Source organism: Triturus cristatus, chromosome 3_1 (assembly GCF_964204655.1).
Source record: "Triturus cristatus chromosome 3_1, aTriCri1.1, whole genome shotgun sequence".
Lineage (NCBI taxonomy): Eukaryota > Metazoa > Chordata > Amphibia > Caudata > Salamandridae > Triturus > Triturus cristatus.
In genome coordinates, this window is record NC_140583.1 from 318511941 (window position 1) to 318525964 (window position 14024).

Sequence of the window (14024 nt, forward strand, 5' to 3'; positions counted from 1 at the left end):
AGTGATCTTCAAACATGAAAAAATTCCTAGTAAGGCAGACTTCTTGTAGTTGTAGTATGAAGTTAGTAGGTACAGTGTGAGGGCGTGGTCTTTGATCTAGGACGTTTTCCATCACCAATAGTGAGTCCCTTTGTGGTATATTGGTATAGAGGGATTCTACATCCAAAGTGCAAAGAATATTCAGTTTGGGGTCATAAGGGTGGTTCTCGATCAGATTAATCATAAACATACTATCACGAATGTAGCAGTCAGTCAGAGGAACAAAATCCTTAATGAAGTAATTGACATAATGCCCTAATGGCTCAAGAATAGAGCCACATCTGGAAACAATCGGGTGCCCAGGAGGTTTCTGGGGATCTTTATGAATCTTGGGCAGTGTATAAATTACTGGAATTCTGGGGCTTTTTATATTGAGGAATTGGCACTCTAGTTTAGAGAGGAAACCTTGGTGTAGGCCTTCATCCGTAATCTGTCGGATGAGAGTTTGAAGTTCCTTGGTGGGGTTAGTATGCAATCTACAATAATGGTCAGTATTAGCCAATTGGCGATTGACCTCATCTTTGTAGTCCTTCAGCTCTTGTAAAACAATCCCTCCTCCCTTGTCAGCTGGTTTAATTATAAGAGTGGAGTTTTCGCGTAGTGAAGAGATAGCTAGTTTTTCTTCCTTGGTAATGTTATAAGGAATGTAATGGTGTATGTCAGAAATACTCATCAATTCTTTCAGTACAAGTTTTTCAAAAGTAATTACTTCACTATGTATCATATTGTTATGTGGTGAGAAGGTGGAAGGAGGTCTGAGTGGAGTGTTGTATTCTTTGGGTGTCATAGGATTCGATAGAAAATAACTATGAAGCCTGATTTTGCGAAAAAACCTTAATAGTTCTGTCTGGAGATCAAGGAAATTGGGGTATGTCATAGGAACGAATGAGAGGCCTTTACTTAGTAGTGATATCTCATGGCTTGAGAGTACATGGGTAGAAAGATTGAACAGAGGTATAGTGGGCTGTTGTTCAGACATATTGTGTATCTCGGAGTTTACCAGCGGTATAATTTCTGACGAGTTTGACGCTCTCCTGGCGGGTTGTACCAACGAGAGTGTTGCCTGCCCCTTCCTCAACTTGGGGTGTCTTGTGGATCCTGACCTAAAAAAAGGGGAGTAGGGGTACGTGTAGTGTTGCTTGTACCCTCTCCTGTATCCGAGTTGTCCGAGGACTCAGCAGATGTGTCAGAAAACCCTACTAGGTTCTGGCGTCTGTTGAATCGACCCCAAGGTCTAGAATTTTGGGGATTGTTGTAGGTGCGGTTGGTTTAGAAATCTTTGTTCAGATAGGGGTATGCTCGTTCAGGCGCAAATGATTTGATATCCCTTTTTACTTTATTGGATTTCTTGTTTTGCTCTATGCGGTGAAATTCCTCGGTTGTTTTTTGGACTTTTTCTAGTAGTTTTTTAGCATCAGGGATTGTATTGTTATCTCTGATATTTTTCTCTATGTCCTCAATCAGCTTGGAAAGTACCTGAAGTTCCTCAGTGGCAGTATCTATGCCTAGGACTAGCCAGTGCCTAGAGCAGGTCGTGCCTATATAGCTGAAATTATTTATATATTTAGGGTTGTCAGTGAAGACGCCTGGATTATTTCTCACTATTAGGCCTTGCGGTAATATGTTAGATTTGAGATACTCAGTGAGCATCCGTGTCATAAGTTCCAATCGAATAAATTTCTTTTTTTGTTTCTCTAATTCGGCAGAAAGATCGATCGTGTTACCAGTAGTACCTGGAATGTCATCTGTATTAGAGAAAAGTGATGGGCCTTCTAAGATTTTCTTAATATAGTCATCTGTGTACAGTGGTGCGTTGTCAGACATATTATTTGGAGTTTAAGTGTGTAGAAGCGAGGGCAAGGTGAGAGGGAGAAAGAAGGAAGACGGGGAACAGGGGAGGGGCCCACTTTGGAAAGGGGTATAATGGAACTTAGCTCTTGCAATCATCCGATTGCGCTAACCATATATAATTGACAACAAGAGCACCCATATAAGGTTGACCAGGGACCATGGGAATCAAGTAATTATAAACAGAGGTCCCTAGGCACAAGTAAAATAGAGAAGGGAGTGAATAAGGACCCAATCAGTGCTTATTTTCCAGAGACTTGTCCAGCCGGACAGTGGTCATAAGTTTTTACTGATATAATAAGAAATCAGCAGTTTACAAAGGAATTCTCAAAGTTGGACACAAGCCTGTGTCCCGTACAATTAATAGGGAAGAAAACATTTACAACAAACAGGGTTCAGGCAAAAAAATGTTTGTAACAATTTGACAAAAAATGAAAAATGGAATTAACTAACATTGCATAGAACACCCTTATGTATATAACATAATGTAGTTAGGAACATATAGGGTGTGCACAAATGTCGACGACGTTTCGATCCTCACACCTAATATTGGGATCATCAACAGGACATCATAAATAAGGCCTGTACAATTTTAACCTGAATAACTAAATTAAAGAAGGGAAAAGAGAAAAAAAGGAAAAAGAAACGAAATAATTATAAGTTGAAAAGGGGAATTAAATATACAAAAAGTCTGACTAAACACACTGTGACTCTGCTTGTGTAAAAGAAATAACGCCAATACTAGTAGCCGTCGTGGATCAAGAGTGAAGGTGAAAGAAAATAGCATTCAAATTCTATTGAAAGATGGAGTGAGACTATAGCGTATTAGAGGGAATTAGAAGTTCTTAAATTGTGAAATTATTGCGAGTGATCTGGAATTACCATATTGGAAGGAGGGACAATGCATGAAAATGCACGCCCGGTATTGTTACATGCAACTGAAGGAATTAGAGCAGCGAAAAGGGAGAATAAGGACTGTTCCCATGAGGCACAGGGTCAAGACTGATTTGCATATAGCTGGGTCTGAACTGAGGTGCTGAAGTGAGCTAAAGAATGATGATGGATTCAACCCAGATCTGTGACTGGGGGAGAGTGTCTGAAAAGTTTCAGCGCTCCGTCCTTCATCTCCATGTGTTTGCTCAACACAAATCAAGATACTTTACTTTGCACAAATTATAAATATTTACTGTATCCGATTTCCACACATTTCCAATTTTGTGCAATATAGTTTTATCAGTAAAACTCTTATGTCTGAACAAACATAGTGGACATTTCAATGGAAAATGTGCCATCAGTAAATGACAGTGCTCTGCCACAAAATGGTCCCTTTTAAAATACACAGACTTGGAACCATAGAACACTCAGTTGGCCAAATAGTGTAAAAAATATTTTTGTTTTACTATATTAGTTGTTTTAATGCATAGCTTTTATGTGCAATTGTTTCAAATAACTAAGCACTTTACTAATAAACTTGAAACTTGAACTTTACACAGTGCTTTAGTTACATTAGAAATTGCTTACCACATGTCCCTTAAAGCTCAGTGGATCGCAAAGTTTGTTGTTCTAAGAAATTGGGTCGGGAATCACTGCTCTAACAAAAAGTCAAACCTATCGGCTTTGCCAATGTGGGGGCTAATAAGATGCTGTTACAGTGGTCCAGAAGTAGTCCAGGGAGAACTTTTCTGCTTCAGGCACTCATAAGCTACACATGTTACACCAAATGAAAGCAGCAGTACGAAGATAACCTCAATGGGACACAAATTATAGAATATAGTTTTGATAACAAAATTCATTTGAAGATCTAGAAAGAGGGCAGCACTAAACGTAGCTCCTAAATTGCAATTCTCAGTGAGGATGTCATATTCTCCTTTGCCAGAGGGCTATTCTGTTAGGCCCAGCAGCATGACCCCACTCTTACCTGAATTTGAGCACAACCAGTTCTGTTCCATTCACACCACGATGTAAGTAAGACAAACACCTCCATACCCCTCTTGACGTCTGTAGTGGTTTCAAGTATTTCATCATATCTGTGGAGTTCCAAGATGCAGAGATTAATGGTTGTAGCAAAGGGGAACATAGAGGTTAAGTAAACTATTTGGGAGACCTACCCAGTGTATGCTATTACCAAAAAGAAGTTAGCTTGTATTTAAACAGAAAGGAACGCAGGGATTTGGTTGGTTATAGATTCATAGAGGTGACCAAGGGCAATCACGTCATCAGTGGTTTGAAAGATTATTCAGTAGTCTAGAAGTGTGAGATTATATGCCAGGGACCATTTTTGATAGATCAGCCTCCCCTCTCTTATTCCTAAATTTGACAATAGTACATGGGAGATACAAGGTAGATCTGAAATCAGACCATACAGTGGCATAGCAAGGAGGGGCAGGAGGGGGGTTGTCTGCCCGGGCTGCATGAGTTTTGGCGGCCTCCCCCCAGCTCTTACCTGCCATCTCGGGCGGCAACCAGCCCCCCCGCTCATTAATGCGGTCGCCGCAGGGCGGCAAACGCAGGGTCCGCCCCGGGCGGTCTAAGGTCTAGCTATGCCACTGAGACCATATTAGCTGGTATCTTGTGCCAAGCATGGAGTTTCTTCTGTGGGGTATAGTGATCGGGCGTTCATGCTAGACAGACCGTCCCAGCCAGAAGAGATGCAGTTTCCATCTTAGTGAGGAATCTGGATAGGACTGGTAAGCAAGTCAATTTGGCAGTGCAAATGTACGTGGAAGAGATCAGGTTTTCAGAGACATATGATAATCTTGGTGATATCACGCTCTGTGACTAAGTTAAGAGAGCAGAAGTAGGGTGGGCTGGCCCCTAAAACAAAGTAATATGCTGTATACTGCTGAACTGATCAATAGAGGTTCTCTCTCTTGAAATTTGTGTATCCCCAAAGACCTCCCTGTACACTTCCGTCAGGCTGAAGACAACTGCATGCACATGTGGGACTTGGTCGCCCTATTCTGAATGTCAAAGGCACTTCACCTAGGGGGCAGATGTACGACCTTTGTTTGCGGTCACAAAGGGGAATTTGGCCCCTTTGTGGCCGCATAAAACGCCTGCCCAATATAATTAACCCTATTTTGCGAGTCGCTAACCAATTAGCGTCTCGCAAAATATGGTTAGCGCCTCACTATTAGGAAGGGGCGTGCCAAGGGCGTCCTTTCTAATAGCGAGTCCATAACCTATGTATGATTGTTTTGCAACCACAATTGCAGTCGCAAAACACTCACAGTTTACCACTCTTCTCAGAAGGGTGGTAAGCCACTCGCAAACTGGAAGGGGTCCACAGGAGACCCCTTCCCTTTTGTGAATTGGTGCCCAAATATTTTTTAAGAGCAGGCAGTGGCCCCAGGGACCAGTGCCTGCCCTTAAAAAATGAAACTGAAAAGTATAATTTTACTTTTTTAAGTGCATCCCGTTTTCCTTTACGGAAAACGGGCTAATTTTTTTTTTTAAAACTGCTGTATTTAAAAAGCAGTCCCAGACATGGAGGTCTGCTGACCCCAGCAGGCAACCATCCCTGAGAGCGCCAGCCATTCCCAGTGGGGTTGCAAATTACGACAGCCTCATTCATATTCATGAGGCATGCAATCTGAAACACTGTTGTACATTGAATTTTGCGACTCGCAAGTTGCGGCTCGCAATTTGTTGTAATTTGTGAGTCGCAAAATTCAATGGTCGTACATCTGGCCCCTGGAGTTGTAGCATCGTGTTTCTGACTGGAGTTCCTTCACTTTAACTCAATTCTCTGCTCAACAGGCTCGCCAGAGGAAAAATCCAGGCTGATGTTTACCATGTATGACGTGGATGGAAATGGATTCCTGTCCAAAGAAGAGTTCTTCATCATGCTGAAGTAATCAGATATTTCTCTCTATAGCATAAGTGGGTATGGCCTATTGGTCTCATTAAAATGTGGTTAAATCCGTCTACCAGTCTCTGTACATCCTTCATTCCGACTCTCCTCATTGTCATTACTTATCATGTGAAAGTTTCTGTGCTGCAACCTATTCCCCTTCCTTTGCTCTTCATTTAGAGAACCGTTTGCATTGTTAAAAGACGAAATAAACTAGAACTGTGAGCTAGTACTTAAAGAGCATGCACAGATACATTTACAAAACAATGTTGGCTTCTAGTTGATACGGGAAGCAGTAAAGTTGACGTCACCTTAGATTTGTTCATTCAGAAAGAACCCCTCTTTATCTGAGAGCACTGTGTAGCTCTTGAATTAGTCTGTTTGGGTCATGATATGATAATGAATACTTCCAAGGTGATGCATTAAGAAAACGTCATTCATGGTGCACAGCAATCTATCATTCTTCTAATTTTTAATACAACATTGCAAAGAACCTGCTATTTACAGGCACTTTCATCTTTGACCTGATGAAGATTTTAGTCTCTTAACTTTGGAGGAAATAGAAGAATGACTTCTATGAAAACATATTATCCCTAGATAGCAAGCCGGTTTCAGAAAGCAACTTGCATCATTGTTTTGTGTTTCAACAATTGGTTTTAATACTATTCCATAAGAATATATGATGGTACAATGCATGCAATTACAACGCAGTCTTTACGTTGCAACTACCATTACATTGCATGATTTTACAACGCATGCCATTACAACGCTTTTTTTAAAACTACCAATACAACGCATTCCATTACAACGCATACATTTACAATGCATACCATTACAATGCATAATTCTTTTAGGGCAACAGTATGGTAAGTGTTGAATAGTGTATGGGTAAAAATTACTATTCCCACTCCAGTGAGTGCAATAATAGAGTAAGTGTTGGATAGTGTAGGGGTAAAAATTACTAAGTCTTGGATAGTGTAGGTTTAAAAATTACTATTCCATGTACCCCAAAACCCATACCCACCCTAATACTAAAATAATCTCCATTACTAACCTTATAATGTGTTATTATGGCATGCTTTGTAATGGTATGCGCTATAGTGGCATGCTTTGTAGTTACATGCGTTGTAATGGCATGCATTGTAATGGCAGTTGCGTTGTAACAGTTGCTTTATAAAGGAAGGTCGTTGTAATGAGTGCGTTGTAATGGATGTTTCCCATTTCATAAGTGTAGTATAAAAGGGATGGATGTTTCCTATGCCGCTCTGTTTACCCCTGTTATTCCCTAATCTGTTGGATTTCTTTTCATTTCATTTCATTTATATATAGTTAAAAATGGACATTTTTAAATGACAAAAGAAAGGGAATATGCATCAAAGCCTGACTAGATTTGCAGAGTTTGACTGAGAGGTGACTTGGAACAAGTCTGTCGAATTAGCCAGTTTTCTGAGCGACGCTCCTGTTTCAGGGCGAATCAAGCTCTCCTGTCAAGGGATGGCACAGGGTTACCTAAGGTGCTCGGCTTTATTCATATTTAGGAGTTTTCAGTCTGGCAACAGCCTTACATCTAATTTCTTATCCTTCAACAAGGGTCATTTTTTCTATAGTTTAACGGGTTGGTTGCAGTGCACAGCCATGGAATTAAAACAACCACATTTGAACGTATTCAAGTTTGCCGGTGTCAGTCAAAATGTGCCTGCACGAGAGGTCTGATGCGGGAGGTATTAGCCCTCAGTATGTGGGATGCAGAATAGTTGGTCTTGTTTGTTGAATAAAGTCACCATTAGAAACCTGATGCAATGAGCCAGAGGAGTAAGCATGGAGTTGGTGCAGGGCATTCCGGCTTCATAAGTGCTGTAAGCCCACATATCCATACACATTTCTTCTGCATGTTTTCGTTTTTTAAACATATATTGTATTTAATAGCAATGACCACATACCAATCATTTGAATAAATTAGATTGTTGTGTGAACGCCCACTTTCCTAGCTACAAACTCTACTCTTTTGATCCGTTTAAAAGATCTACTAGCTAGAGGCAAAATAATATTGGTGCCAGTGTACGGCTGAGGTTAGTCTACCTTCTGAGAGAACATGGGCTCTTCACTGACTACATTTGCCAGGGTTGCCCGCATCCAGGTGGACTTAATCAAGGTTTTATAGGCTTTAGTAAACTGTTCCCTATCTCAAAGAACCTCAGTTTTTGCCAAAGGGTTTCATAATCTACTCAATTATAACAGTCCTGACATCAACAAAACAGAAGTAAAGCGGACCTACTCCCGCCATCTCCCGCTCATTGAGGGAGAAGCCCTCCAGACAGTTGATGCTCTCTTGGGGACGGAAAGAAGCATGGCGTGGCAAGCGACCACGCGGTACATGAAGTGGTACAGCTGCCCTCTTATCCACGCCTCTCGGTATCTGAGCTACATTAGATGATGCAGGGTATCAGGGCATGGGGACTTTAAATGGAGGTTGAGAAACTCCTGTTTTAGAGAAAGGGTGACCCTTAAGGCAGGATAGAATTCTGACCTTTGTAATACTATGCCATCAAGTTGAGGAATGACTCTGGTCTGGAGCAAAGCGTGTTTTGTTAAGCATCTGACATTAAAGAAATCACACAAAATATCACAGGACCTAATAGGCAATATCATACATCACATGGATGAATATTATACAGGGATTGAATACTAAAGAACACCAACATAGAATAACATGACACGGTATCCAAAAGGCCATCATACCCTTGCTTTTCTTCCAGTTGTAAGACACACTATCGCCACCAGGGCTCTAGGGGTCAAACACAACTCTGGGCAATGGAACCGCATAAACAGCACCAATTAACACTTTCTATCATGTTACCACTTTCCTCTGTTGCCTGATCAGTGTCATCTTGCAGCAGACAACTTGGTAGCAGTTGAAGCCAAAACAAGCTTTCATCTGGACTATAAGCTTTCAAGACTCAATGCTGTCTCCCCCCGAAACCCAACCTATTGTTTGTCAATAAAGAGATCAAGGGCCAAACTGCTGGAGCTGCAGAAAATGTACAGCTGGCGAAGCTGAAGAGCGGGCTAACCAGTGGAGGCTGTCAACTTTGGCAAGTGGAGAAGTGGGCACATTGTTTTCATAAAATCAAAACAGTTAAGTAAATACAATAAGAATGTATTTACTGATGTTGCTGCTGCGTCATCCTCACTCCGGTCTTCTTTCCTTGTAACTCCAAATCCCCAGCTAACTCTCTTAACCAATCCTGGAGCTGCTCTCACAGCATCAGAGCAGCACCAGGATTGATGGGAGTGGCATCTATCAGCCCTCACAAGATCACTGGAGGCTTTTGCTTTCTCTAACCAGAGGTTTGAAGTGCACATGCGTAGCTGGCCATCGCAAGATGGCCGCCAAAGAGACATGTTCACGTTAAACAAGTGCAAAAGGCGGCCCACTCTCTTCCCAGCTATGACTGCCATTTAGCAGCAGCCCGCTCCCGTCCTGACACTCCATTCAGGACGGTGTGATGAAAAATAAAGTGGTAACAAATTCACTTTATTACCATTTAATTTTTCCATCTCTAGGGGCATTTCAGTGGGGCTATAATGGAGAAGCAGCACCTGGTACTTACTGGGAGATCCTTTTCGTTATGGCTGGAATTTTGTGCCGAAAATACTCTCCCAGACAGCAGGGGACATCTCTTGCTGTCAGTGCAATACAAACAGGCTATTTATGCATGCAGCGGGCTAACTATTATTTTGGTTTTTTTTTTAAAGAAAGAAACCTACTATGTCCAGAATGCACGGGGAGTTTTTACAGGAAATTATAGTTTCTTCCTGCTTTCAAATGCTGTGTCTTATGGCGCGAAGACAAAAAGGGAAATTGAGCATTGGAGGGCTCATCCTAGATAGGCCCATATTTCCTTTGGTGGACAGGCTGCCGGTAATTACCTAGGCTCCTCCATCTGGTAGAGTACCTGACCTCTGCAAATGTATGGCACTTATGCCTTTTCTGCCACCCTCTAAATGTGGACCAAGTGCTTCCTGCAATCATCCACGCAGAGGCAAACAGCCTTCATGAATGAATAGATCATTTACAAAATGGCAGATCACCTGTCCTAAACACTTGAAAGATGAACACAGAGACAGGCACTGCCAATCATATTTCATTGCATCACTATCTAGAATGTTTGTGGTAAGGGTATGCAAGAACCCCTATTCTCTACCTGTGACACCCCATCACTTAAACTAATCATCTATTCTTACACTCCAGCTTCTTTCTCTCTGCTCAATTCTTTCCAAGTTGTAGGGATTACTGCATGATTGCTTTTCACCCCTGTTAAATATTTTTCTTCAAATTACTTGCATGTTTTACATGTTATGATGTTGTATTATGATGCTCGGGAATCATTCCAGTGGAGCGTAGCTACATTCCAGCTCAGGCACTTGTGTTCGAAACCGATCTATTTACATGGTTTTGTGAGTCATTTCTCCATGAAGTGCCGTTAAAAGTGATAGAGGGGGCCAATACCAGCCAGGGAGAATGTTTATTTACACTGGAGTAATCAGAGTACTTTCACTTGTGATGCAAAATTACTGAAATTATGCGATTACTCCATTTTGAGTAATTTAGAATAATTTGAGGCAAAAATCCTACTGCAGGAGCACAAGAACAGCAAGCTAAGAGAGAGCGAGGGGCTGCTGGCTACCGCTGTTTTTGTCATAAAAGCATTTAGTGTTATTTTCTTAGTGCAAAATGCATCTTCTGGGCCATTTTAGATGTAAAGGTACATTTGCACTAAGCACAATGGGTTAAATGCTAGATTATTTATCTCATAGGAGTATGCATACTTACAAGTAATTTTGCGATAATTACAAACAATGCGCCTATTATGCATGCCCATATGCGAAACCCAACAAGATGCACTATCATTTTTCTAAGGAAAGGCAGTTTTTCAGAAAGGTTTTTTTACATTGCATGTTTTGATTTTTCACCAAATTCAATTTGAAACTCAACGTAGACAAAGTAAATAACTGTTGAAAAGCTGTCAAATATACAATCGGCGCTGCCATACCCAACCCATCCTGCTTTACTAATGGTTGCTTGCTGCTGGTTTTAAACTTACCAATGCTTGCAAAATGGAGCCACAAGCAATGCTAAAGCTAATATGTGTAATTGTATAATTCCAAGATCATCTAGTATCTAGACACAACATGGCAGCCATCTTGGAACAGTTTAACAATAAGTATGCAAAATATCATTGTTCGACTGTAAAAAGACAGCCTTTCTATACATGTTACTCTCTAAAGAGCCACACCCACCGCGTAAATCAATTCGACAAAAAGGACAATAAAAATTGATAATAACTAAAACATATACGTGTGTATGTAAAACGTCCAAAAAACTATGAACATCTGTTATTCAGCATGACATCGTTTAGAAAAAAACCTAAACACACTTTTAAATTCAGTTTGCAAAATAATGCTTGATTTTAACTTTTCACCCATCCCATCTAACAAATTCTGAATTCTGAGGTAACAATACTGTTTGTTATTACAGAGCCACTAGTCCCACGGAAACTGGAGCAGTAAACACTACTAGCTGAGTGTGTTGGATATAGGGCTCTCGATAATGGTTTGTCTACTCATTCTAGGTCCTTCATCGAGATGTCCAACAACTGTCTATCCAGAGATCAGACCAAACAGGTCATCGAGTCCATGTTTCGTGAGGCGGGATTCCAGAATAAAGAGGAGCTGACCTGGGAGGACTTCCACTACATGCTGCGGGACCACGACAAGGAACTGCGCTTCACCCAGCTACGGTTCAAAGGTTAGCATGAAAAGGTGACCATGCAGGTGGGCAACAGGGCTGCTGTTGGCATATACTGCAAAACAGTAGAATCATGCCAGCCAACAAGTTTTCAAAAACTTTGGTACTACGCATGAAGCATATATTATTATTGACATACCTCTCTTTGACCCTCCATATTAGAGTTGAACACAAAAAAAAACCACAGTCCATTTTTCTTCCTTTTGTATTTTCAAGTTGTGTTCGTTGTAAACTCAGTGTCTTCTTACTGTATGTTCATTTATAATTTCTCCCTTAGTCATTGAGGCAGAGGTTTCTGTCAGGCAGATCAAGGAAGGATTGGCCCTCCCTCGCTCATTCCCACAATTTGACACAAAGCCTCTCCCAGCTGTGTTTCGTCTCTGAGCTGTCCATTATCTTTATAGAGTCAAGGGTTGTGCAGTGTTTCTCTCCCCTAACTGTGCAATATGGTTTTGGACTTAGAGCCATAGTAGTTGCTGGCTGTCGTTTTTAGGACATCTTCCTAGTCAGGGATTAGTGTAATAATCTCCTTTGTGGAAAGTGGTGTCCTCCATGCAAGGCTTGATGGTGTGTTGCTACCAAGAGAACGCCACACACTGCACCCCATGCCTGCAAAGTTCACAAACTCTGGTTGCGGTAGGCACACCCGCTGCCAGGACACCATCAGAGAGCAGCGTAAAAAAGAAAGACAATGCAATTCGCCCTTTCCTGGTGTGCATCCAGGATCTGTAACATCTTCCCTGCATCCTTCAGGATCGTCCCAACCTTGATTCACATCAGTAAAGAGTTAGAGACACACCTTTTTAAAGAACAACACTGAAACAAGCTACCTCCCATTGACTGTATCCTTCCCTTTGACCCTATACAGTGTTTATCTTCCAATCGGCTAGATTTGCATTATGCAAATAGCACATGCATACAGAATAGTAGTTAGCATCCGGTGTCCAACATCTGTAGTTTGTGATGACCCCAATCTACACTAAGGACCACCCATTGGGCCGCAACAGCTCCTCAGTCCACATCACCAGCTCACATAGACATACACTTGTTAGAGGAACACACAACAAGAAAGCAGAGTGGTGGAGGTTCTGGGAAACGGAAGGCTGTCTTGCATTGATACTACCTGTTCTTTGCCAAACATTCTTGCTGCCATCCCTAGGATCTCTGCATGGGTACCATGTGCTCTCTTTCAGGGCAAACAACCATGCACAGATCAAGCTACTCACAAAATTAGGAAGAACAGAGCCCCTAATTGGCAGCTTCAAATATTTGACACTTTCTTCATCGGCTTTATAATGGACATTCCGTGCACGGTTATGGTGGTAAAATCACCTCTACCCTAATGTAGCCAAAGGTGTCCCAAATGTTGAAGCGCCACTATAACCGCAGATATTTTCCTTTGAGACAGCTTGTGTCCCTGTGGCATAAGCCACCTTAAGGGGGAAAACTTTGTGGTGGCCATTCCACCATGCCCATGTGGCTTAGGCCACCGTGCCCTTGTGGCTTGATGTTGCCACTGGAAGCACGCCAAGAAGGGCGGGTACATTTATATCTAGTAGTTTTTCTTCTATCATTTCATGTCTATTTATGTACAGCTCTGTGTAAGACTGCACAGACGTAGACACCACACCACACCTGCCCTGCCAGGGTAAATTTGTTGGAAGATCTGAAAATGTTTTTGGCTGTGTCTACACCCTGCACATGACTGAAGGAGTCAATGACGTCTCTGCTTTCAGGGCATTGTTGTAGAATTTCTGTTCCTGTCTTCCTCTAAATGCATAAATGTAGGTGACATTTGGTAGCTTGCACACTGCCCCTTTGACTGCATCTGTTGAAGTTGTAGTGCATGTTGAAAGCCTTCACACTGCCCAGGAAATAGTGAAGAAAGCGAAGAAAAGTGTTCAACAGGCATTGAAAGGAAGATGAAGAAACAAGCATTTGCAATGCAATAGGTCTTGCATTTACTAGAGTTAGAGCTATTGGCTTTGTAAATGGTAATGTGTTTTACCTATGTGTTTGGTTTAGAGTGCACTGGCCTTTTTGATCTTGTAAGTATTTAGAGATGCAGTATATTATCCTGGGTGCTGTGTCGCCAGAGACTGAATAGCTATACAAATACTATAATACTATAAAGTGGATGTGCAGTCTGATTCAGGAATACATGCTTGCCCAGGCTACATTTTTAGATGACTTTGCAATATCAAATAGTGCACTTTATTATAAATGTAGGATTTCCCTAATTGTTTTTCAGTCAATCAATCAGGATTTATACTCCAAAGTCAAATAATCCAAAAGTAGCAATTTACGTTTGTGGTTAGACAAAAACAATAATGAGTGAACACAGATGCCATAGACAATGCTGAATACATATCAGATGACACCGAGCAGCCTAAAATAATGGGGCTGCAGAGCAATCGAATGGCAACATACTATTTTGCGTAGGCCTCCTAACCTCCATGCGATAGTTGAATAAAT

At 41.5% G+C, this 14024-nt stretch overlaps 1 protein-coding gene across 3 annotated transcripts in view; it reads left to right on the top strand.

Annotated features, from left to right (window-relative positions):
• Nucleotides 1-14024, top strand: part of LOC146860186 (dual oxidase 1-like) — a 1129619-nt gene that overhangs the window by 957474 nt on the left and 158121 nt on the right. For all 3 annotated transcript variants that reach the window (XM_085644023.1, XM_085644022.1, XM_085644024.1), the window contains 2 exons: nt 5647-5740; nt 11374-11549. In XM_085644023.1, coding sequence (XP_085500149.1) covers nt 5647-5740; nt 11374-11549 — 270 coding nt within the window. The remainder of the gene's footprint in view (nt 1-5646; nt 5741-11373; nt 11550-14024) is intronic.